This window comes from Onychomys torridus, chromosome 20 (assembly GCF_903995425.1).
Source record: "Onychomys torridus chromosome 20, mOncTor1.1, whole genome shotgun sequence".
Taxonomy (NCBI): domain Eukaryota; kingdom Metazoa; phylum Chordata; class Mammalia; order Rodentia; family Cricetidae; genus Onychomys; species Onychomys torridus.
The window spans coordinates 39,001,293-39,024,633 of record NC_050462.1 but is presented as its reverse complement, the minus strand read 5'-3'; the positions used below and the strand labels follow the sequence as shown (position 1 = coordinate 39,024,633).

General features: G+C 41.6%; 1 protein-coding gene across 1 annotated transcript in view; it reads left to right on the top strand.

Moving 5' to 3' along the window:
• Positions 1-23,341, top strand: part of Irak3 (interleukin 1 receptor associated kinase 3) — a 51,648-nt gene that overhangs the window by 7,042 nt on the left and 21,265 nt on the right. The window contains exons 2-6 of the mRNA XM_036170151.1: positions 9,013-9,195; positions 13,697-13,800; positions 14,601-14,655; positions 15,998-16,149; positions 20,605-20,669. Coding sequence (XP_036026044.1) covers positions 9,013-9,195; positions 13,697-13,800; positions 14,601-14,655; positions 15,998-16,149; positions 20,605-20,669 — 559 coding nt within the window. The remainder of the gene's footprint in view (positions 1-9,012; positions 9,196-13,696; positions 13,801-14,600; positions 14,656-15,997; positions 16,150-20,604; positions 20,670-23,341) is intronic.

Genomic DNA, 23,341 nt, shown 5'->3' with positions numbered 1-23,341 from the left:
CCAGCATCTTACTAGGTAGAATGTCCAACAAAGACCACACTAGAAAGGGATTACAGTAACTGTTGGTGAAGATTTTCCAATTTTGTATGGAGCAAACTTACATAAATACCATAAGAAGACTGGAGTGGCAGGGAGATGTGGGGATGCAGTACTGGCCACTATCAATGAGTGATGTTACATGGGTTTTGTTGTTTTCGAGACAAGGAATCATTATGTAGTTCTAGCTACACTGGGACTTGCTAAGAAGACCAGGCTAGCCCCAAACTCAGACGGATCCACCTGCTGCTGCCCTCCAAGTGCTAAGATTAAAGGCGTGCGCCACCTGGCCTGGCTGAAGCTGCAGGGACTCGAAATTTTGGGCTGAAGTGCTGGTGTTGTGAGTGACCTGTTCTCATGCTGACACCCGAGAGCTGTAAGCTTCAATCCCTCATCTGGTCTAGGAAGAGACATAGATGGGGGGACATTTGAGATGTCACGATGGTGTTCTCCACCTTTCCTCTCTTTATGGAATAGAAATCAAGTATGGAATAAAAAGTACACATGTGCATAAGTGTAGATAAGTATTATTTCTTGCAAAATTGATACACTTGTGCTGTTACCACTGTCCGGTATGAGGAACGTACAGATAACTTACACATTTTAATTTTGTTTTATTCTTTTGGAATTGTAAAATGTCCTTCATCGTGAAGGGTTTGTTACTGTTGTTGCTTGCTGAAACCAAACCTATTTCTTTGTGTGTTTTGTAGAAAACCAGAGACGGAAGCATCCATGCTTTCCCATTATGTTACCCAAAGACAAACAGCAAGATCACTGTCTTAACTTCCTAGGGTTTTGGCATGTGGTTGCATGCAAATACAGAGATTGCAAACTGGGGTGTGTTGCGTTATTCTAAAAATCCCCCTCCAGGGACATATTTGCATATGGAGACAAGATTTCTGTAGCTGAATTCCCCGGTGGTTAGCACTATCTAGACAATTCTATCAGCTTCACACAGTCTGCAGAGACTTCTGGGCATCTAGTAATATTGTCATAGTAATTGTTACTTTCAGGCAAAAAAGAGGGTAAATTTCTCAACTTCTCAGGTCACCTTTTTTATTTCTATTTATGACAAGGCATCTTTCAGTAAGATTTGCCTTCCAGAACAATGTTTTTCTATAACTACAGTTTATTTTTTTTTTAACTTTATCTTTTAAATTTAGAATGCTCTTTAACAATGCAATTAATCATTGGGAACCTTCCTCTTTGATTTATGAAGAAATAAAGTCCTATATTCTGGAAGAGAGAAGTAAGGAAGTATTGGAGGAAGCTAAGACTATGGACTGTAGCCAAGAATTTGCATTCACGTTGCACCAAATCCGAGTTATTGTTTCATAGAATTTGATTTAAATGAATTATACATTTTATGGTGGCAGATAATTAGTCTTCCTTTAGTGGTGTTTCTGTTCAAAATGCATTATCCTCGGGGAAAAGCTATTAAGGCTAGACCATGAATCACCGGAAAGAGAAACAGAAAACATATTCAATTTCTAGTCCTGGAAGCCATCCATGCATACAGGCAGTACCGATTCTAAGTCCGTATTGGCCAGTCTCTTACCAAGAAGTTCTGCAGAAAAACCCTCTTGACTAAACCAGCTTTCCTTATGCTCTTTTGCGCAGCTCAGTGTTAGGTAGCTAACACATAGCTAACACAGCCAGCTCACTGATGCCTGCCTACTCATGCCCCAGCTGAATCTCAGACATGTTGTTGAGAGGGGAACTTCTTGGCTGCAGCAGTCTCTTGGGCACACAGCAGGAGTGGAGAGCACAGGGTTATGCCCTGCTGCACTTTTAAAGGGGATATCCAGCAAGGGGGGGGGGGGGGGGAGGAATGGAAAGTTAACTGGTTTCCTTCCTTAGTCATTGTAAGTTGTTCCTTTGCTACTGTGAGGACCGTGGGCAATAAAATAATGCTTCGTCTCCGTGTGTAAGCTATTGCCACCAGACCACCAGAGGGATTGTCAGTAAAGCTGATACTACCAACATTTTTATGCTATTTTTAGAAGTTGGAGGTTGGTCTCACTGCTGGTGGGATGAGCTCTCGAGTTACTGTCCCGGTCCTCAAGGCCTCTGTCTGTCATTTGGCAAATGTGAAACAAGTATCAGCTCTAAGTGTGTAACGTACAAAGACAACAGGAACTTTCCCTGGGCGGCTTCTTTTGAACATGAACCTTCTTTTTGTTTGTTTGTTTGTTTGTTTTTGTTTTGTTTTTTGAGATGGGGTTTCCCTGTGTAGCCCTGGCTGTCCTGGAACTCTCTCTGTAGACCAGGCTGGTCTCAAACTCACAGAGATCCACCTACCTCTGCCTCCTGAGTGCTGGGATTAAAGGTGTGCACGGCCACTGTCTGGCTGAACCTATGTTTTAAAGGTTCCCTTCTCTTTACTCCTGGATGCTCTCTTTGTGAAATGAGTTTCAATCCCACAGACCTTTCCTTCTCCCTTCAGTCCAAGTAAACCTTGCCCCAGCTGCCCCGTCTCAAGGCTGGCTGAAGTTTGGCCTTCCCTCCCCCATTCCTTCCCTGACTTTGGTGGCTTAAGGGAGCGTCTTCTGTCTCTGCCCCCATGAAATCATGTGTGTATGCCTTATCCCAAGATCCAAAGTACAAGAAACCAGCCTTATTTATTTAACAAATGCCAAGCCTGTCATATGTTATAGAAACAATATTATTATTTTGTGTGGTGCATTACACACAATACTCTGAAAATAGTAGTAATAATTAGAAGATTTACTTCTAATAGAAGAAAGCTAAGCTTCCCCCAGTGAAAAAAAAGCCCTGTGACACTGAGCGCTCTTTCTTTGGAATACTATTCTTGACGGTAGAAAGTTTCCTAAAGACTAGAGGTAGTTGGCTTTGGAGTTTTTGTCTTTTCTTTTTCAGTGTTAGGGACTTATCCCAGGGTCTTCAGTATGATACACAAATGCTCTACCACTGACCTACAGCTTCAATTTGGAAAGATGGAGGGGATTTTGAAGTCAGTCTTCATTATAATTTTAAAAACAGACCAAGAAAGTGCAATCAAATTTTGTAAACATTTTCGGTAGACAGCCTGAAAGGACATTTGACACACAAGCAGTTGGAAATTACTCATAGTCCGTGACTCACTTGAAGTTGCCCCAGAGGCTAACGGCAGAGTGACCACTGAACACTCAAGGTCCTGGGTGAACCCAAGGGCACACGGCCATCCTCCATTTTGATTGGAGACTTTTCTCCCTGGAAGGAGGAACAGTCTGTAGAGTTCACAGTTGATTGGTCATGCTTTCAAATGGAAACTCCCCAGGACAGGAAATCCTAGCCAATACCTATTTAAGAATTAGCCCCCATTTAGACATATTAATTGCTTTAACCTTGAATCAGGGGTCCAGAAACTCCCTGTGTAGGGATCCATCCTTAGTGTCCCCATCTTTATTTAGGGACCTGTCTCCATGCTCTGCTCCTCCTTGGTGCCTGCAGTTACTATAATAAATTGCACAATTTACATGAACAAGTATTTAAATGACAGTAGCTTGCTCTTAAGAGTTTGTAGAAGTAGCCAAATAAAGTATTTAGGAAAAATATGTGTTAACCAAGAAGACAGATAAGTTTGAGAAAGAGATAAATCACCTACCAATTTTTTTTTTCCAGAGCTGAGGACCGAACCCAGGGTGCTCTACCACTGAGCTAAATCCCCAATGCCCAATTTCTTTATGTAAGATAATATTATATTTGTCTGTAAAGTACACAAGCCCTCTCATATACTTTACACCAGTTTTTAGACTATTAGTAATCTATAAGCCAACATAAATAAGTAGATGGTCACATGGTATCATTTAGGGAAAGTAATAACAATTGTGCATGTTTTAATATTGAATTTTTGTTGTAGGATTAGGACTCAAACCCAGGGCTTTTGCAAAGTAGGCAAATACTACCACTGGCTTATATCCCCCAACTCCTGATGTAATTAATGTTTTCATTTGAGAATTTCATAATGCAAATTATGTCTTTTCTTTTTACCAAATCACTCACAATTTCCTCTTTTCTAATTTCACCGCTATCCCGCTACCCCAGTTCCCTCCTAACTTCACATGATCTTATTATTTTTAAACCCAATGAGTTCACTTATTGCTGCCATTGTGTGAGTGAGTGAAGAGCCATCTCTACTGGTGGCTTCCCAGGGTCTGCATTCCTCCTGGTGCTCATCAGTTTCCCATGATTCCTCAATGGCATTGTGTGCTCCTCTGCTATCCATGTTGGGATTTTGTCTGGCTTGATCTTACACAAGTCTTGTGCATTCAGTCACAGCGGCTCTGAATTCTTAAGTTCAGCTGCCTTGCTGTGCCTGGAAAATTCTCTATAGTGATTCACTGTGTCTGGCTTTTACAATCTTTCCACCCCCTCTCCTATGAAGATCCCTAAGCCTTGGAAGGAGGGGATACACGTGAATAAATGTCTTATTCAGGGCTGAACAATTGCATAGTCTCTTATTCTCTGTATGTTGACTAGTTGTAAGTTTCTGTGTTGATCAGCATCTAGTGCAAGAAGAAACTTCTCTGGTAGAGGCTGAGAGATGTAATCCTCTAAGGCTGTCCAGATAAGAACTTACAAGGAAGTTCATCATAGTGTTCATTTAGCAGAATAATAGCATTAGGTTTTCCCCTAACATCTATGGCCTGCCCAGCCATGGAGTTCTAGATCTGGTTAATTGTCCAAGGTATTGTTAGGGACAGCCCTGACCTGTCGAAGGGTTCTTGAATGGAGGAGTGAGGAACTGAGAAATAATAGGAAGAAATATAGATTTAGACAAAGAAAAAGACAGAGACACAGCATAGCTTCGGGAGGGCCCTGGGTCAATACCCAGTCACCGAGTTTATTCTTGATGGGCTTTTTATACATCAGCAAGGGGAGGGGCAAAAGACCTGCTCTTTTCAAGGTCCAGGTACAAAGCACCAACAAATGTAGACCCTTCAAAACACCTGATAACTACGCCTTTGGCCAATCATCCCATTATGCAGCCCTGCTGGGTAAAGCAAGCTCTGACTTTCTGACCTTGAGTAAGGTCTTACTAGGGGACCTCTGTGGGCCCCCACAAGGCATGAGTTCTGTCTTATGGAGTGAATGTTAAATCCAACCAGAAACTGGTTATTTATTCCCAGTCCTGTCTCTCTTGACCCAGTGGGCACATTCTGTCACACTTGCTACTGTAGGTCACAGAGTGCCCAGCTGGGTAAGACTGCTGGTGACTAGCCGGGTCTCGTGCACAGCGCTTTCCAGAGCTATGAAAGGTAGCTAGTAGCAACGAAGCCTCCAGATAAGCACCAGCTTTATTTTTTCAATGTTCTATGACTCAAGTATGTGGTATCAGCAATAGAGTCTTGCCAATGAAGTTCTTTACATAATTACAATTTTTTTTAATTTACTTAGTTGAATTCCTGGGTATGGAGCTCACAGATAGGAAGAGCCAACTGTATCTTAAAATAGTATCACTGCCTCTTGCCAAGAGTTTTGCCTTAAAGGCCTCTTTGGTTTTTGTAAAGGCCATATATTCAATACATGTATTTGGTATCTGTGGAGTTCCATTCTCTTTGTAAGACACTATCCCTTAAAAGACATGAGGAATACAAACATTTTTTAATGAGACCTGAGAGAAGAAACGTGAAGACATGTCAAGTCAGTGACATCAGCTATTGGTTTGTATATATATCTTTCCTTACAGACTATGCATGCCTCCAAGTTGAACGTCTCAATTCCCTGCTCACTTAATATGTGATTACAAAAGCTGCCACTGCCTTTTACTCCACTTTGAAACAAGATGTCACTTAAATGACAGAAGATTCAAGGTGCAAGTGTGTGTGTATTAGTCAGGATAGACTAAGTCATGCTGCAGTAACAAGCACTACACAAACTTCAATGGTTTAATGCAGCGTAACTGCTTTTTCCAACTGAGAAGAGCACTGAGGGCCCATGAGGGTGACCCAGCATGCCAAGCTGTGTCGATCCCAAGTCACTCCATGTTGACATGTGCTTGTACCGGATCATGACTGGGATAAAATCCTGGTGCATTGTACCCTGGATCTTCAGTCTTGGTAGAAATGACATTTGGACACCCATACTCTCACAAGGCAGTGGAATTTAACCTTCAACAATGGAGTAGAGAATTGGGAATGTTGATGAGTAATGTTGATACCTGTGAAGTCGATTTTGGCTCAAAGAACAGGGAGGCGCTGTGGATTTGTATTATCTCTTTCAACTTTATGGCTTTGCTGAGAATAATAACAAGGCTATAAAGTTGAAGTCAACTGTGTATTGTGGCCAAGTCGTACAGAACTGGAAATGTGGGGGCAGAGGATGCCATAGTAAAGCAGAAACACCTGCCTTTTTAATATGATTTCAAACGCTATAAATAGAAAAGCAACTCCCTAAGAATTTAACAGACCTAAGATCCTGAAACCAATTTTAGACAGAAGAATGACCCATCAGGTTTACTGCTCTTATCAGATCTGAGTCCCTGTTAGCCTTTTGAAGAATGTCATCAGCGGGCAGCAGAATCTTTCAGTGGAGTTACTGTGGTTACTGCTGGAGGGTTTATTCCCTATTTGAGTGTGGCAGAAGGAAAATGTGCTGAGTTCCAATAACCAGTCATGCTGTTGTATCCGGAGTCCCAGGATTATCCTCAGGTGCTAATTTGCTTTCATCCACAGCCCTATATATATAGGACCCTACCTTTCGTAGTCTTTCTTGGAGGAAAAGGCACAGCAGGATGATACTATGACTATCCTGGATCCCCAAACACACTGCTTATGTTGGAACTCAATAGGACTGGGCTAACCTGGGGTATTACCACAGGACCAAGTAAAATTTCTGCTCTGTCGTTCCCCTTCTCTTTTCTTTTCTTTCTTTTTTTTTTTTTTTTGTTTTTTTGTTTTTTTGTTTTTTTGAGACAGTGTTTCTCTGTGTAGCTTTGCACCTTTCCTGGAACTCGCTTTGGAGACCAGGCTGGCCTCGAACTCACAGAGATCCGCCTGGCTTTGCCTCCCGAGTGCTGGGATTAAAGGTGTGTGCCACCACTGCCCGGCACCTTCTCTTTTCTTTCTTTTGCTTAACAGTGCATGTTTTGGAGTTGTGCAGTGAGACAGCACAAATTTTCATCTGATAAACCCAGCTAACTCAGGCACCATACGATCTTTTATGACTTTGATACCACTTTTAGGGGATTTCTACAAGACCTAAACAAGTCATATGTACTGCTTAGGGCAACGGAAGCCTAGCATCCCCCCGATACAGTTCCCTGGTCCTGTCCAAATTAGCTTTTAGTTACTCAAAAATGTTCAACACCCAAGACATTACAGAACAAATATTTAAACAACACCGTTGCCCAAGAATAAGTATAATGTACTGCAAATGAATAATAGCCACAAAGAAGAGGTGAGGAAGAAAAGAATTAACCTAAGGCATTGAAAGCAATGCCTTAACTGGATGCTCTTAGGCCCAGGGCAGCAAGAGCTATCGTACTTCAATTTAGTTTGTGTGTTTCTCAAAAAGATGGCTCAGCAGTTCTGAAAGTACCTGATGCTTACAGGAGGACTAAACAGAGAAATATTGTCAGCAACAAGAACACGCTTTCTCACTGTTTAAGAATACAAAAAAGGGGGATGGAGAGATGGCTCAGTGGTTAAGAGCATTGATAGCTCTTCCAGAGGTCCTGAGTTCAATTCCCAGCAACCCACATGGTGGCTCACACCACCTGTAATGGGATCTGATGCCCTCTTCTGGCACTCAGGTGTACATGCAGATAGAGCACCAAATACATAAAATGAATAAGTATTAATACATTATTTTTAAAAAGAATACACAAGAGGAACAGCATGTAACCCACAACATTGGATTCAAACCAGGGGTACTGGAATAGACACCCTGTAATGTGCACCATACGGGTTGAGAAATACAGACATTGGATCAATGCGCACGAAAGCATTTGCCAGATATGCTTGCTTTGGGGGGTCTGTCAGTGATGGAGTCCGAGTCCTATCTAGCAACTAGATCTTAGCTTTGGAACACTGTTTCTGGTAGAGAAACTACAATTCTTTGAGCAAGTGGTTACTGCAGTCTTGTAGAAGGGGGGAAATACATGTGAGCTGGGAGCACTGTATACATCCAGAAAGTTAGGAAGCGCTATATGTGTGTGTGTGTGTGTGTGTGTGTGTGTGTGTGTGTGTGTGTGTGTGTGTCTTGTCAGAAGATAAGAGCCCACCTAGAGGGACACAGCAAAACAACTTTAGCAACAAAATGATATTATTAGATTTTACCCTTTGGAATAAGATATCCTCAAGTCCATATTGATATGCACTAAAAGCTGAGTGAATAAATGCATTAGAGTGTACACTCTGCTACAGAAAAAAAAATACTGTTAATGAATACAGAAGGAAAAAATCCTTATTCAGCAAATACATTGTAGTAGTAACTGTGATAAACAAGATGCACTGAGTGGTACGAAATAAATCTGAGCATCAGCAGGATGGTTCCAGAATCTCCTAGTGTCTTCTCCATCATCGTTAAAGGGATGACTTGTAGAGAGCTCTCACAGACAACACTGTAACAAAAGCCCCGCAGATAAGCATAAAGGGCGATCAGACATTCGTACCAAATCCCTGGACACTGAGGACATGCTGTCGTCCGCTGACCGGAAAGATGAGGAGCGAGAGGGCAGAGCAGACTCAGAGGTGAACAAATGCAATGCAGAAACTCTAGAACAGGAGAGGAGACAGGTCCAGTGAGGCAGCTGGTGGAGCTAGATCAAGGCCGAGGTTCCGTTGTTACTCACTGGGACAAGTTTGTCCTGGTTAGCAATGTGAAGAAAGGCAGAAGAGCAGGAGCAGGTGATAGATTAGCTCAAAAGGTTACGATTCAAATGACGTACGGTATACAAGGTGATAAGCCACGTCCCAAGGACGTGAACAAAGGTAAGCTATTCTCGCCTTCTTTCTGTCTCGCTTTCCACAGCGGAGCGGCTTTCAAGCAGCTGGCTGGATGTTCGCCATATTGAGAAATACGTTGACCAAGGCAAAAGTGGATCAAGGGAATTGCTGTGGTCCTGGGCGCAGAAAAACAAGACCATTGGCGACCTTTTACAGATTCTCCAGGAGATGGGGCATCAACGAGCTATCCATTTAATCACCAGCTACGGTGAGTGTGTTCTCTCACTGAGGCTCTCTGCTCTTCCTATGGGACTTGTCGTTTCTGAATAGAGACACTGCATTTTACCCAGACGCTGGCCCACCTTGCTGTCAGTGACCTGTTGCTCGTGAAGGTGACACTTTCTTCCCTCCTTGCTTAACAATACTGTACATTCCTTTCTACTTTTTTTGGTTTTGTTTTTGAGACAGGGACTCATTATATAACCTTGATGGGCCTAGAATGTGCTATATAGACCAGGCTGGCATTGAACTCACGGGGACCAGCCTATTTCTCCCTCCTGAAGGCTGGGATTAAAGGTGTGTCCCATCCTCCTGGTGACTACAGGAGTCTAACATTTCATTTAGTGACTAAGAGCATCAGCTTTTTGTCTAAAGCTCAGAATAAGAATCAAAATATATAATGTTATTTTTCATGTCACTTTGTTATTAAAAGTTAGCAAGTTAACATTGGATCTTCCAGTTATTAGAGAGTTATGTGATTAGGTCTTCTCTGAATGGAAATGATACCTCCAGAATAAAGATGTGATTCTCCATTTCAGGCCACGGGCTCTGACGATGCCTTACTTATCTGCCCTTTACTCTAGTGTGTCCGGTCTGTTTCTTTTTATTCAGGCCATATTTGTGTGGCAAACCCAAGGGCGGCAGCCAGAGGATGACTTTCAGGAGCTGGTTCCATTGTTTCTCCTGCCCTCCATATTCCAGGCTAGCTAGGATGTCAGCCTACAGGAGGCTAATTCTCATATCCTCACCTCCTAACTCCCGGAGAAGTGCTGCGATCAAAGTCACACTACAGCATCCAGCTTGTGGACTCTAGGGAGTCAAATGTCCAACGTCCGTGAGCAGGTGTGTCCTGTGGAAGCTAGCCACTGACTTAGGAGGCAGAACTCTTAGTGAAGTCTCTGCCTGTTGCTGTCATGGCCAGGCTGTGCAGTTAAACAGATAATCTCTCTTTGCTTACCTTTAAAAAAGTCTGTTCTTTTTGGTGGGACACTGTTAACTTTAGAGGTGTGTTCTACCTTTCATGTTTGAACTCCAGGCATCCCTTAGATTTGAATTGGCTTTTGAGTCTCACCGAGAAAGACCTGGTACTCCTTCCCAGGGACTGTTCTGCAAGTCAGGATTCTGCCACTAGGTGGCTTCAATACCACCATAAAGGGATCGCTCAGAGATTGCCACATAACCAGACTGTCCAACCAACCTAGTGTTTACTATCCTGTTTCCAGCATGCAGATATGTATACACTGTATTTTGCATTTATATTTTAATTACCAGTAGGGTTTTTTCCCCTAGTTTTGCTTTGTGTATGTGTAGGTGTGGATGCATGTGTGTGTGTGTGTGTGTGTGTGTGTGTGTGTGTGTGTGTAGATCAGCAGGCAACGGTGAGTGTCATTTTTCAGGAGTTATTACTTTGGTTTTCAAGACCACGAGATCTCATTGGTCTGGCACTCACCTAAAGGCAAGGCTGAATGGTGAGTGAGCTCCTAGGATCTGCCTGCCCATCGCCACCGTCCTGGGGTTTACAAGCGTGCCTGTACCTGGCTGTTTGGTTTGGTTTTGTTTTCTTCACGTGGGCTCTGGGGATTGAACTCAGATCCTCACACTTGTGTAGAAAGCACTTCTCCAGCTGAGCTGTCTCCCCAAAGCCGTGTTTTTTTTTTTCTTAAGTAGCTTTGACGCACAATAAACAGCTTTCTACTGGCTTCTCGGAGGAACTATTGAAAGCTGTCATTTCCTGATAACACAATATTATCTTTGTTTTCTTTAATAACAAAAGGATGATGAATTTTAATGTGTTTATAGTTCCCGGACTTGAAATATTGTGTGTGGCAATACTCAAGTCAGGGTATGTGTTAGCTCTTTGCCTCGTCTGCCTCCTTTGGCTAGCACTCTTGAGGTAATAATGAGCAGACACAGCCAGACCAAGCGGTCCTGCCCTGTTCTTGACCTTAAGGGGAAAACAGACTGTCTTTTACCATTAGTTATGACATTAACAGTGTTTATTCATAGATACCTTATATCAGATTGAGGAAATTTCCTCCTGTTTCTAGGATTTTTTTAAAAAAATACTTATTTATTTTATGTATATGAGTGACCTGTCTTCATGCAGGCCAGAAAAGGGCACCAGATCTCATTACAGATGGTTGTGAGGCGCCATGTGGTTGCTGGGAATTGAACTCAGGACCTCTGGAAGAGCAGTCAGTGTGCTCTTAACTGCTGAGCCATCTCTTCAGACCTGTTTCTAGGGTTTTAAATTTTGTTTTATCGTGGCAAGGTATCAGATTTTTTGTCGATTTATTTGTCACGACCTTGAGGTGAACCTACACTTTTGTAACCTCGGTTCTATTGTGTTATATTAGTTGGCTTTCAATTTTAAGCAAATCTTGGATTTCTAGGGCAAATCCCTCTCAGCTGTAGCATGTGATACATTGTATATTTGTAGATTTGGTTTGCTGGTGTTTTGTTGAGAAGTTTTGCATCTATATGCATAAGAGTTAGTGGTCTGCACTTTGCTGTGTTAGCCTGGCATTGGTATCAAAACAACATTGGCCCCATTGAATGACCTGGGAGTTGTTATGTCCTCGGGTTTAAAGAGTCTATACAGGGCTTGTGCTAAACCGTAGAATTCACCTATGCCCAACCCTTTCTCTGTCGGAGGTTAGAAAACACTAATTCAGCCAGATGGTGGTGGCGCACACCTGTGCTCGGGAGGCAGAGGCAGGTGGATCTCTGTGAGTTCGAGGCCAGCCTGGTCTACAGAGCTAGTCCAGGACAGGCTCCAAAGCTACAGAGAAACCCTGTCTCAAAAAACCAAAAAAAGAAAGAAAGAAAGAAAGAAAGAAAGAAAGAAAGAAAGAAAGAAAGAAAGAAAACACTAATTCAATCTCTTATTGCAGGTCTATTTAGAATATCCTCTGAATTGATCTTAGGAGATAGACTGCTAGAAAACTGTTTCATATCATCTAATTTCTTGTGTATTCTATTTTCTTGATATCATAACATCCCTTATAACAGATTACTCAGTAACATCATTAAACCAGTAGTGATTGCTTTTCTTTTGTTCTTAGTTTTAGTAATTTGAGTTGCTCGCCCTCCCCCTCCCTCCCTCCCCCCTCCCCCTCCCTCCCCCCCTCCCATTTCCATCCTTTCTAAACCACAGTCAGTTTTGATGATCTTTTCAAAGAACCATCCCTGCTGCCTAGAAATCTCTATTTTTGAAAATTCTGTTTCCACTCTAACCTGAATTCCTTCCATTTGTTTTTGTGTACCTTGTCATTTTTTTAAAATAGTTTCTTACAATGAAAATATGCCACTGGTTTGAGATAGTTCTCCTTTTTAAGGTAGAAGTTTACGGTTACAGGTTTTCTTCTAAACCCTGCTTGTGTTACCTACCTTAGGTTTTGTTTAATTTTTTTTAAATTTTTGATTCATCTCAAAGTATTTTCCAATTTACGATATGCCATTGCCTTCGACTCCTAGGTCATGACTTTTTAATATTCCTGTTTCTGTGAGTTTTTCAAGTTTCTCTCTATAGCTGATTTCTACTTTCATTTCCCACAAGCCAGAAAATGTACTTTGTGTGATTCAAACTTCTAAACACACGGAGGCTCATTGTATTGCCCAACATGTGGTCTGTTTTGGAGGATGTTCAGTGTCTTCTGGAGGAGGATGTGTGAGTTCTGTGTTTGGAAAGAAAGTTCCAGAGATATCGAATATGTTCAGGTGGTTAATAATATTGTTCAGTGGGGGGCTTTGAAAAAATTAATTGATAGTATTTTGATGCTAGTTTTGTAAACAAAAATAATTGGATACACACTATAAAATAAGAGTAACTAGGCCATAAAAATAAAAATTTTCTAAAGGTTGAATAAAAATGTTAGAAAAGACAGTAAAACCGAAGGTGTTTTAATCTTTTATAGGAAGCTTCATAGAACACCTCAGTTGTGACAAAATTCTAAAAGGTAAAATTATAGCTTATATTTGAGAAGGGGTGTGAGTATTGGTGATTGATATATGTATATGTATGTACACACCAATAAACCAACCCAGGCAGTATAATCTCCCTACCTCAACATTTCACATGTATCTGCAGAACCTAGAAAGAGCATTACACTTGCCTTTAAGCTTTCTGTTTCTTACTGTACTCTTTTTAATAATAGCTAAAAATACCTGAGCCAGACAGCGGTGGTGCACACCTTTAATCCCAGCACTCGGGAGGCAGAGCCAGGTGGATCTCTGTGAGTTCGAGGCCAGCCTGGGCTACAGAGTGAGATCCAGGACAGGCACTAAAACTACACGGAGTAACCCTGTCTCGAAATACTTGACCATTAGAAACCATTTCACAGGCGTGAATTGACAGCCATTTCAGTTGAACGAAGTTAAACTTTAGAAATGGACGTCACTAGTGAAATATTTATTTCCATGGTCTGTGGGCAAATGAACATTCGAGACACAAACATTTCTATACCCAGCTCCCTTTACCTCTCTTCCAGGAGCAAGCTCAAATCCTTCAGTGCATCGTCATCAGGAGCTCCGATTTCCCAACCTAACGCCCAACATTGAGCATGCGCGCAGAGAAAACGACCCTGGACCTCTGGTGCAAATGTTTTCATAAAGATTGAAATTCTCTGGTGGAAAGATGCTGAATGAGCAGGCAGTGTTTGAAAACTAGAAAAGCTTTGTCTGTATTTAGTTGAGGTCTGTAAATATGTGAAGAGTAAGTGTTGTCTCCTTCCAGGATCTACTTGAGCTGAGACTTAGAACTACTAAGATGCCGTGAATCACTCACTCATCTTAACTCAGCTTTAAAAGACAAAATTACTTATTTTAGGTATATGACTGCTCTACCTACATGTATACCTTTATGCCACAAGAGGGTATCAGATCCTACCACAGATGATTGTGAGCCACCATGTGGTTGCTGGGAATTGAACCCCAGTCCTCTGGAAGAGCAGCCAGTGCTCTTAACCTCTGAACTATCTCTCCATCCCCTTAATTCAGCTTTTAATTTCCCTTTTCTGGTTGATGTTTTATGGAGTTGCTAGTTGTTGTTTCTTTTGTGTTTTTTTTTGTTTTTTTTTGTTTTGTTTTTTTTAAATCACAACAAATCATTAGTGGTTTTTTAAAAGAAAAAACATTACAAGCCATTTAAAACTGGCTATAAGTGACTGTGGCCTTGATGCTTTGCTGTCCTCAGTGGACATGGAAGCCATGTCTGTAAGGAAATGAATACTGTTGAGTAAGGTGAGCTGACTTAGCTTTACCCCAGCTTTCTTCTGAATCAGACTCTGCTCTGTTGCATTGTGTCGTCTCACAGGGAGCTATTGATTTCTGTCTGGGCTCTGCTTTTCCTAGACTTATAAAATGGAATGACTTAATATATATTTCTTCTTTCAGGAACCAACCAATGTCTCAGCAGATAATGTTCTTGTTCCTGAACATAATGAAAAAGGTAAAAACAATTACATCACAATTTAATTAAATCACACTCTCGTTAAGAGAGTTTACAGGGGAAAATAATAAATAACCATACTGTTTATATTCCAATTTAATATAACATTTTCATAGATATTAAATATTTTTAAATTTGATGGACACTTATAGTCATAGTGGGTGACATATAGCTAGATAAGGATCCATTGTATCCTTAATCATCATCATCATCATCATCATCATCGTCGTCGTCTGTTGGCTAGTGAAGAAATTGTTAGCAGAATTTGATGTTTTTGTACACCATAAGAAAAACATTTACAGGTTGGGGATTTAGCTCAGTGGTAGAGCGCTTGCCTAGCAAGCGCAAGGCCCTGGGTTCGATTCTCAGCTCAAAAAAAAAAAAAAGAAAACATTTACAAACCTTACAAACCTATATTGAGTTTTACATAGCTTCAGAAGTTTTCATAGATGCACAGGCCTTTTGAGACGATTATTGGGTAATGCTGAAGGTCGCTATAGAAACCCATTTGTATTTCATATTAGCTTTCATACTTTATTTGTAGAGAAAATGATTTCGTTCCCCCCCCCCCAGAAGCATTCTGACAAAATTTAAGGATTACTTAAAACCAGTTGGCTAATCATTCCTACCAAGTTTGAAGACTCTCCAGTTAAGTGAGAGTTAGGAAAGGCAGGCCAGGTTTGGAGTCTTTAGCACTGATATCTAAATTAAATTGTAAATGTCTTTTAGAGGGTGTTTGTAGAAACGTGGTTAAAATTAAGCTCTGCTTTAGCAATGCTTTTTATTTTTTGTTTTTATCCATTGAACTTCCGGAGTGCTCAGCCACCTCTAGGCCCTCTGTCTGTTCAAATCTGCATTTGGTTATCTTTAGATATCTTCCCCCAGCACCTACGCTGGGTGATCTTTTCAAAGGTGAAGTGTCTTCATTGACTCTGAGGAAATCAGCTAGGGCTGTTAGAGGCTGCTGCTCTGAAAAGCTCCTCTATTGGCAATGCCTGGGGGACTGTGCAGTCATCTCGAGAGTCCACTAGGTCAAAAGCAGGGCATTGACCTGGGGACAAACTGATTTCTAGAATCATGGCCTCAGCCACGCTTCCTTGGTTAACCTCTTTGAAGATAAAAATCAAGCTGCCGTTCAAACATCTAAACAGCCCCATGCTGTGTTGAGGGATGAGAGCCAGACCCCAGCAGACACACGGAGAACACATGTGGCTTTATCCTGGGATTGCTCTCAAGCCTTGTGCCCTGATGATGTGCTTTCGGAATGTCTGCCCTGCTTGTAACAGTGATGTTGATTTTCAGAAGAGATGGCTTATTGTCTCCCCTCTCTTTCCCTCCTAAGGAATACTGCATAAGCCCTCTGTCAGCTTCCAAAATATCATAGAAGGGACCAAACATTTCCACAAAGACTTCCTAATTGGAGAAGGGGAAATATTTGAAGTATACAAAGTGGAGATTCAGAATCAAACATACGTGGTTAAATTATTTAAACAGGTATGGAACAAATGACTTTCGTGGGCATCAGTTCCACTTATTTGCTCCTATTTCGTATTAAAATGTGTCTTTTTTTTTCATTAACACTGAAAGGATGTATACTTGAAGATAAAATTTCACCAATGGAAATGAGGTATATGACGCTGGGGTGGGGGTGGGGGTGGGACTGAGAAATAACTAAGACATGAATGCCTGTCTTTAAGGGATGTGGTGTGGAAGCAAAATCCCTCCCACCCCTAGAGGTGTTTTTTTGCCCCCCCCCCCCCCCCCAGACAGGACTTCTCTGTGTAGCTTTGGAGCCTGTTCTGGAACTTGCTCTGTAGACCAGGCTGGCCTCGAACTCACAGAGATCCACCTGCCTCTGCCTCCCGAGTGCTGGGATTAAAGGCGTGCGCCACCACTGCCCATCGAGAAACACTTTATGAAAAGCCATTCATGGCCCCAGGAACTTTAATGAAGATCAGATTAGCTCGGCATTATGCCCTTAATCTCCACACTAGGGAAGGAGAGGCAGGCAGATCTCTGTGAGTTCAAAGCCAGCCTGGTCTACAAAGAAATGTCTAGGCAAGCTAAGGCTACGTAGTATGAACTTTACTAAAAGAAGAGGGAGAAGGAGGAGATCACATTGTTCACACTTGCTTACTCCCAGTAGTGTCTCCTCCTCACAATCTCAGAGCAACGCCGCAGGTGAGCATTTTTATGGATGAGCTTTTATCAGAGCTCAGGACCGTGAGGAAGAAGACGCTCCAGTAGGATAAGTCAGTTTTCCATCACCATGACAGACACCTGCGAGAGTTCGCTTGAAGCAGGCAACGCTTTTTTGGTTCCAGTTGGAGGAGTTTTGGTCCTTGTTCAGTTGGCGCCATGGTGTTCTGGCTGGTGGTGAGACAGAACGCTATAGGATAACTTGGAAGACGACAGCTGCTCAGCTCATGATGGCCAAGAAAGGGCGTGGGGAGGGCAGGGCCAGGCATAGCCTTAGAACACAGTCCCAGTGATTTAACAAGGCCCCATAATCTACTCTGTCTATCTATCTATCATCTATCTATCTATCTATCTATCTATCTATCTATCTATCTGTACATAAAAAGTATTTATGGATATAGGATATACATATACACACTATGTGTACACTGTATATATACACATATACACACTATGTGTACACTGTATATATACACACATATATATATAATGTGTGTGTGTGTGTGTGTGTGTGTGTGTGTGCATCTGCCTGAGCAGACCAGAGGCTTTGGATCCTCCTGAGCTGGAGCCTTATGCAGTTGTAAGCCACCCAACATTGGGAACTGAATTCTTGTCCCGTGCAAGAGCAGTATGTGCTCCTAACTGCTCAATATTTCCTGAGCCTTGAATGCAGTAATACTTTTGTAGATGTATCCATTGGAACAGGCCTTTGCATTTTGACTGATTGTGTTTTTCTGTAATGGTCTCCATCTGTTGAGAAGAGAAGGTTCCATAGCGAGCGGTAAGAACTATACTTAACTGTGGCTCTAAGGACAAATATTTAGAATGTAGCCAAGGATTATACTGATTTGGTAAAGGGGTGGTTTAGGTTCTCCTCCAAGATCCATGACTTTGCTAGCTCTGGGTAGTTGGCCAAGTTTCCAGTACCAAGCATGGTTTTCCTCTTGTTGGGTAGGTCTTAAGTCCAACTAGAGAGCTGTTGGTTACCACCAAAGTGTGGATCTACTACTGCTCCCTTAGGGTTAGCGTGACAGGGTAGTCGTTGTTGAGACACAAAATATTTTCGTAAAAGTTTCCAACGTGTAACGGGTGTTAAGAACTACTACTTAAGCTAAGGTAAAATCAGTGGGGAAGAAGCAATGAAAGGAAACAGACCAAGCCTGGACACTGCTGGACGGGACTGGGAGGTACTGAAAGCGATTCCTGCTTGTAGCTTGTGTTTCAGACACTTTTATGTCATTGTTAAGTGACTTCTCCCGTGTCCTTCAATTGCATTTTTATCAGTAATCTCACACAGACACATTGAGATTCCTGAGATCGACTCTCTACTAAAGAAAACTGGATTGTAAAACTATTCAAGACATTAGAATATTGGCCCTTGGGACCCAGTTGAAGCCAGTTTTTTAACTGTCAAGGAGTCACTGGCCTTATTGGCGTACTCTGTCATGGTTGAACCTTAAGGCCACCCCCCACCCCCAAGGGTCTCTCCAGTCTTCTCTCTGCATCTGCTACCAGACGTGCACTTCTTTTTGGAATTTTCACTAGGTTGACTTAGGGATGGCATGCTCTTGCCTCTAGGTCTCCTTTTTCTCCTTTCTTGATTGCATCTTACTGTCTAGCATGGCTTCTGTGACCTGACTCAGCTATAGCATTGTTGCCTCACTTCCTTGTAATGAAGTGGTCCACTGCAGTTCCAACTGAAGTCACACCTTCTCTTGAGAACTCTCATCTCTTTGTGCATCCCCGAGGCTATCTTTAGTACTTGCTCCATGGGTGTTTGTTGAATGCTTTAAAGGAAAGTCATACAGGCCATTTTCAAGAATTTAGCTGTACCTGGTGGTCCTACAGCTCTTAAGACGGTAAGTGGAAGTACAGGGCTCCTCCCACCCCCCAATACCTTTTTTTCCCACTCCCCCCCTTTTTTTTTTGCCCAACACACACAAGGAAATGGAAGACATAATCATGCCAAGGCCCCTTAGTAAATTAACTGCATGCTTTTCTAAAAGAATGCATTTTGAAACATTGGGATGACGCCTTTAAGGACATTTCTCAAAGGACCAGAAGTGGAGAATTTTATCAGATTGTCAGATCTGTGCCCCTCGACTCAGTTGTCCTGCCAGTCACCTGGACATCATCCTACAATGGGCTGATTTGGATTTGGCAGGTCTGGCAGCAGCTCAGGCGGAGGGCTAGTGTCCCTCAGCAGCCCATAAGAAGTCTTGTATTCATAAACCACATTCAAGTGCTAGGTTTGCAGAGACACAGCTGTGAGTCTGTTTACCAGATTAAAAAACAACAAACAACCTGTGACCGAGAAACAGCAAGTGCAAGGGAGAGGCCTCATCTTCCTGGATAGGTACTTACAATATGCAGGCTGCCATGAAGTAGTCCTTGGAAATGATTAGCGAGCTAGGTTGATTGTTTTTGTTTTTTATTCTTTCTTCTTTTTTGAGATTTATTGATTTATTATGTATACAGTGTTCTCTCTGCATGAATCCCTGCAGGCCAGAGGAAGGCACCAGTTCTCATTATAGATGTTTGTGAGCCACCATGTGGTTGCTGGGATTTGAACTCAGGACCTCTGGAAAAGCAGCCAGTGCTCTTAGCCTCTGAGTCGTCTCTCCAGCCCCAGGTTTATTGTTTTTAATTCAACTTGGACAGTGGTAACCAGAATTCCCCTTGGATTTCAATGACAATAGAGCTCTAAACACTTCATTTTCTAGCAAGTTGCAAATGACGACCTTATAGCTAGGACCTAAGAGCATCTTCATGTACTGTTTTAATGGTAGAAGAAAGGAATTTGAGATCCAGTGATGTACGGTGATACAGCATTGAAGACACCAAGGGCATGCCATCTATTACCCAAGGGTTCAATACAACATTGTTGAAGTCATTAATTTATTCATTATCTGTATGCCTGGATCTTGGTTAGATGGTGATGATGATAAGATGTGATGATGATGATAATGATGGTGATGATGATAAGATGTGATGATGATGATAATGATGGTGATGATGATGATGATGATGATGATGATGATAATGATGATGATGATAATGATAATGATGGTGATGATGATGGTGATGATGATGATGATGGTGATTGGGCAGGGTCTTACTGGGCAAACCCAAGCTGGCCTTAGTCTCACAGAGATGCACCTGCCTCCTGAACGGTGAGATTAAAGCCCCACACAACTTATCATAGATTTGAAATGTCGTAGTAAGAAGTTACAATTTCCTTTGCACAGCAGGCACATCTTTTCAAAATTAATGCAAAAATGAATTTGAATGGACATATGCAAATGAGCCAACTCATAAAATGCTAAAATAGTGGAAAGAACACAGCTAACATAATTGTGTGTGTGTGTGTGTGTGTGTGTGTGTGTGTGTGTGTGTGTGTGTGTATGGGAGATCAGTGAGGAGTTTCTGTCATTGTGGAATTTTCCGTGAATACATAATATTTTAGAATTTATGTAAATGTCTGAAACTGGTGAGTTTGGATGTGAGATTTGCAACATGGCAGATTGCAGGAAAACTTTCACTTCAAGAGAAATGGTTGCAAGTCTTGCTTGGGAGTTAAAACGTTTTTGGAAATCTGATGAACACTAAGGATTCTCTCCCTGGGGGAGGTTTGCGGGATGGGGGGGGCTCAACTCTATCCAAAAGGGAAAGTCTGCCGAGACAAAGACTCTCAGAAGTAGAGAGCCAGCTCTTAAATCTTTTTCTTTTTCTTTCTTGTATGACATTCAGGAGAAAAAAATGCAGTTTAAGAAGCATTGGAAGAGATTTTTATCAGAACTGGATGTTTTACTCCTGTGAGTGTATTTTGTTCATCTTGGATCTTACAGTGTTTGGCGTGGCTGGCACTTAATTAGTGTGGGTTGGATGTTCGAACATCGGGTACACTTTTGACATCTGCTCTGGTGTATTCCTTAAAATAAATTTTAAAAGAGAGCACTTCCATGATTCATTTGGACATATTGAAACAAGAAACCGTCACAAGGAAGTGGGTTAAATTGTGTGTGACTGACACGGCTGAATAGTAATCCTTAGCGTCACACGAGTGTCCCTTTCCCTTTCCTTAGAGATGTTGCAGTTGAGAGACTGTCTCAACTGAGTGGCTCTCTTCAGAAAGAGAGTTTTAGACAAAGGAATCAAGGGCTTTTGATGTACATATGATTTTCCAGGGAATTCGTTCACGAATCTGGGAGTCCCGGGGTGACAAATTTAAATGGCTTCATTTTTTATATAACTTCCTAAGTGCAGCTGTGCAGCCATACTCACTGGCAGCCTCTAACACTGGGAACTCACCACTCCTCACAAATAGAAGATGCTTTTCTCTGGTGGTTGTGGAGCAGATATGTGCAATGGGGTGGAGAGGAAAGTGGGGAGAGAAGTATTATGCTGCATCCTGTCTCTCCCCCACACCTCCGCTCCTTTTTTTTTTGAGACAGGGTTTCTCTGTGTTGTTTTGGTGCCTGTCCTGGATCTCACTCTGTAGACCAGGCTGGCCTCAAACTCACAGAGATCCCCCTGCCTCTGCCTCCTAAGTGCCGGGATAAAAGGCATCTGCCACAGCCACCTGGCTGCATTCTGTCCCTTTTATAGCCAGGGTCAGAGATAGAATTAGAAGCTAATATTAATGGCCAATAAAGAACATTCAATCCAGATGTTGTGATAGATTTTTATAGTTTCACTTGTTTGTTTATGGAGGTAAGAGTCAGACATTTTGAAATCTGAGAAACACAAAAGGGTAAATTTAGAAAGTGTCCTCTCCTGCTACTCGGCTGAGTTTTCAAAGGCAACCTCATTACCAGCTCTTTGGATCTATTCTTGGAGGTCTGTTACACATGCACAAACACATTTTGGTTTCTTATTTTCATCCTTCCACACAAAAGGTAAAGTAGCAACATGGCTCGCTCTGTTCTGTTCTAGCCAGGCCCTACCTTCCTTCCGAGGAGAGAATCAAATGTCTAATCTATTTAAACTCAAGAATGCACACAATCTAAAAACAAAACAAAACAAAACAAAACCAAAAACAAACAAACAAAAAAAAAAACCAGAAAAGAACATTGCCAATGTTAAAGGAATTTTGGTTTAGGACCTGTATGTTGTCAGATCTCTTATGTAAGTTTCTGATGCATCAATCAAGTCAGTTTTTACATGTTGCTCTTTCCAAGCCTCTTTTTCAAGTACCATTCACTGAAGAAATGTTTCTTTGCCCTTTGTGTACTCTTCACCTCCTAGGCAGGATTTTAGTGAATGGTGGACAAATAGATTGGTGTGTGTGTGGGGTGGTGTTGGAACCTCTGATCGGTGGGACAGCTCTCTGCCGATGCAGACTGGTTTGATTACTAATGCATTGCGATGCTCCTTTAAATCGGGGCTCCACTTCCTCACACTACTTTGACTGTTTGAAGTCTTTCATGGCTTCATATGAGTTTTAGGATTTCTCTTGTCGTGAAAAAATGTTGTTGCAATTTTGGTCGGCATAATGTCGAATCTGCAGCTTACTTTGGGCAGCTTGGACAGTTTGGCAGGCTTAATTCTTGCAATGCATGATGCCAGATGTATCTGTCTATTTCCATGCATCTCTAATTCTTTTATCAATGTAGTTTTAAGTGTACAGATCATTTATCTCTGTGGTTAAGTTCATTCCTTGGTGTTTTATTCTTCCTGATATCTTAGTAACAGATAGTTTTCCTCATTCTTTATTCAGGTAGCTCATTGTGAATGTAGAGAAATAACATTGATTTTATGTGTTGATTTTGTGTTGGAAGAAGTTAGTGAATTCATCAGTTCTTGCCATTTTTTTTTTTTTTTTTTTTTTTTTTTTTTTTTTTTTTTTTGGTGGTAGAGTCTTCCAGGCTTTCTACATATGAGTTTTTTGTAATAAGCAAGCTGGGACAATTTACCTGTCTCCTTTCTAGCTCAGACTCCTTTTTCTTTTCCTTGCCTACTTGCTCTAGCTAGGATTTGCCGTGCTATGCTGCATAGACATGAGTATGGACCCCCCACATCTCATTCCCACTCCTTAAGGAAAATTTATTTGTTGTGATGGGTTATGTCATTAGTTACAAGTTTATCATATACAGCACTTATTGTATTGAGTTGCATTCTTTCCATAACTCATTGAGAGTTTCATCTTGAAGGGCTTTGAGTTTTGATAAATGCTTTTCCTGCCTCTGTTGGGATGATCACATGTTTTTTTGTTTTTTGTTTTTTTTACCTTCAGTAGGATGATGTGGTATATTATTGATCATATTATGAATGCTGTGCCATTCTTGAATCCCAAGGATATAATTCTACTATATCAGGGGATATGGTCTTATAAAAATAATATTTTAAATCTTCGAGAGTCTTTTAATCATGTTAGTTGCTGTTCCCCCTCCTCACAGGTCCACTCTCTCTGCCTTCACCTCCCTACCCACCTAACTTTGTGCTTTTTTTTTTTTATTCATTAGAACTCTTTTGTTTGTTTGTTTGG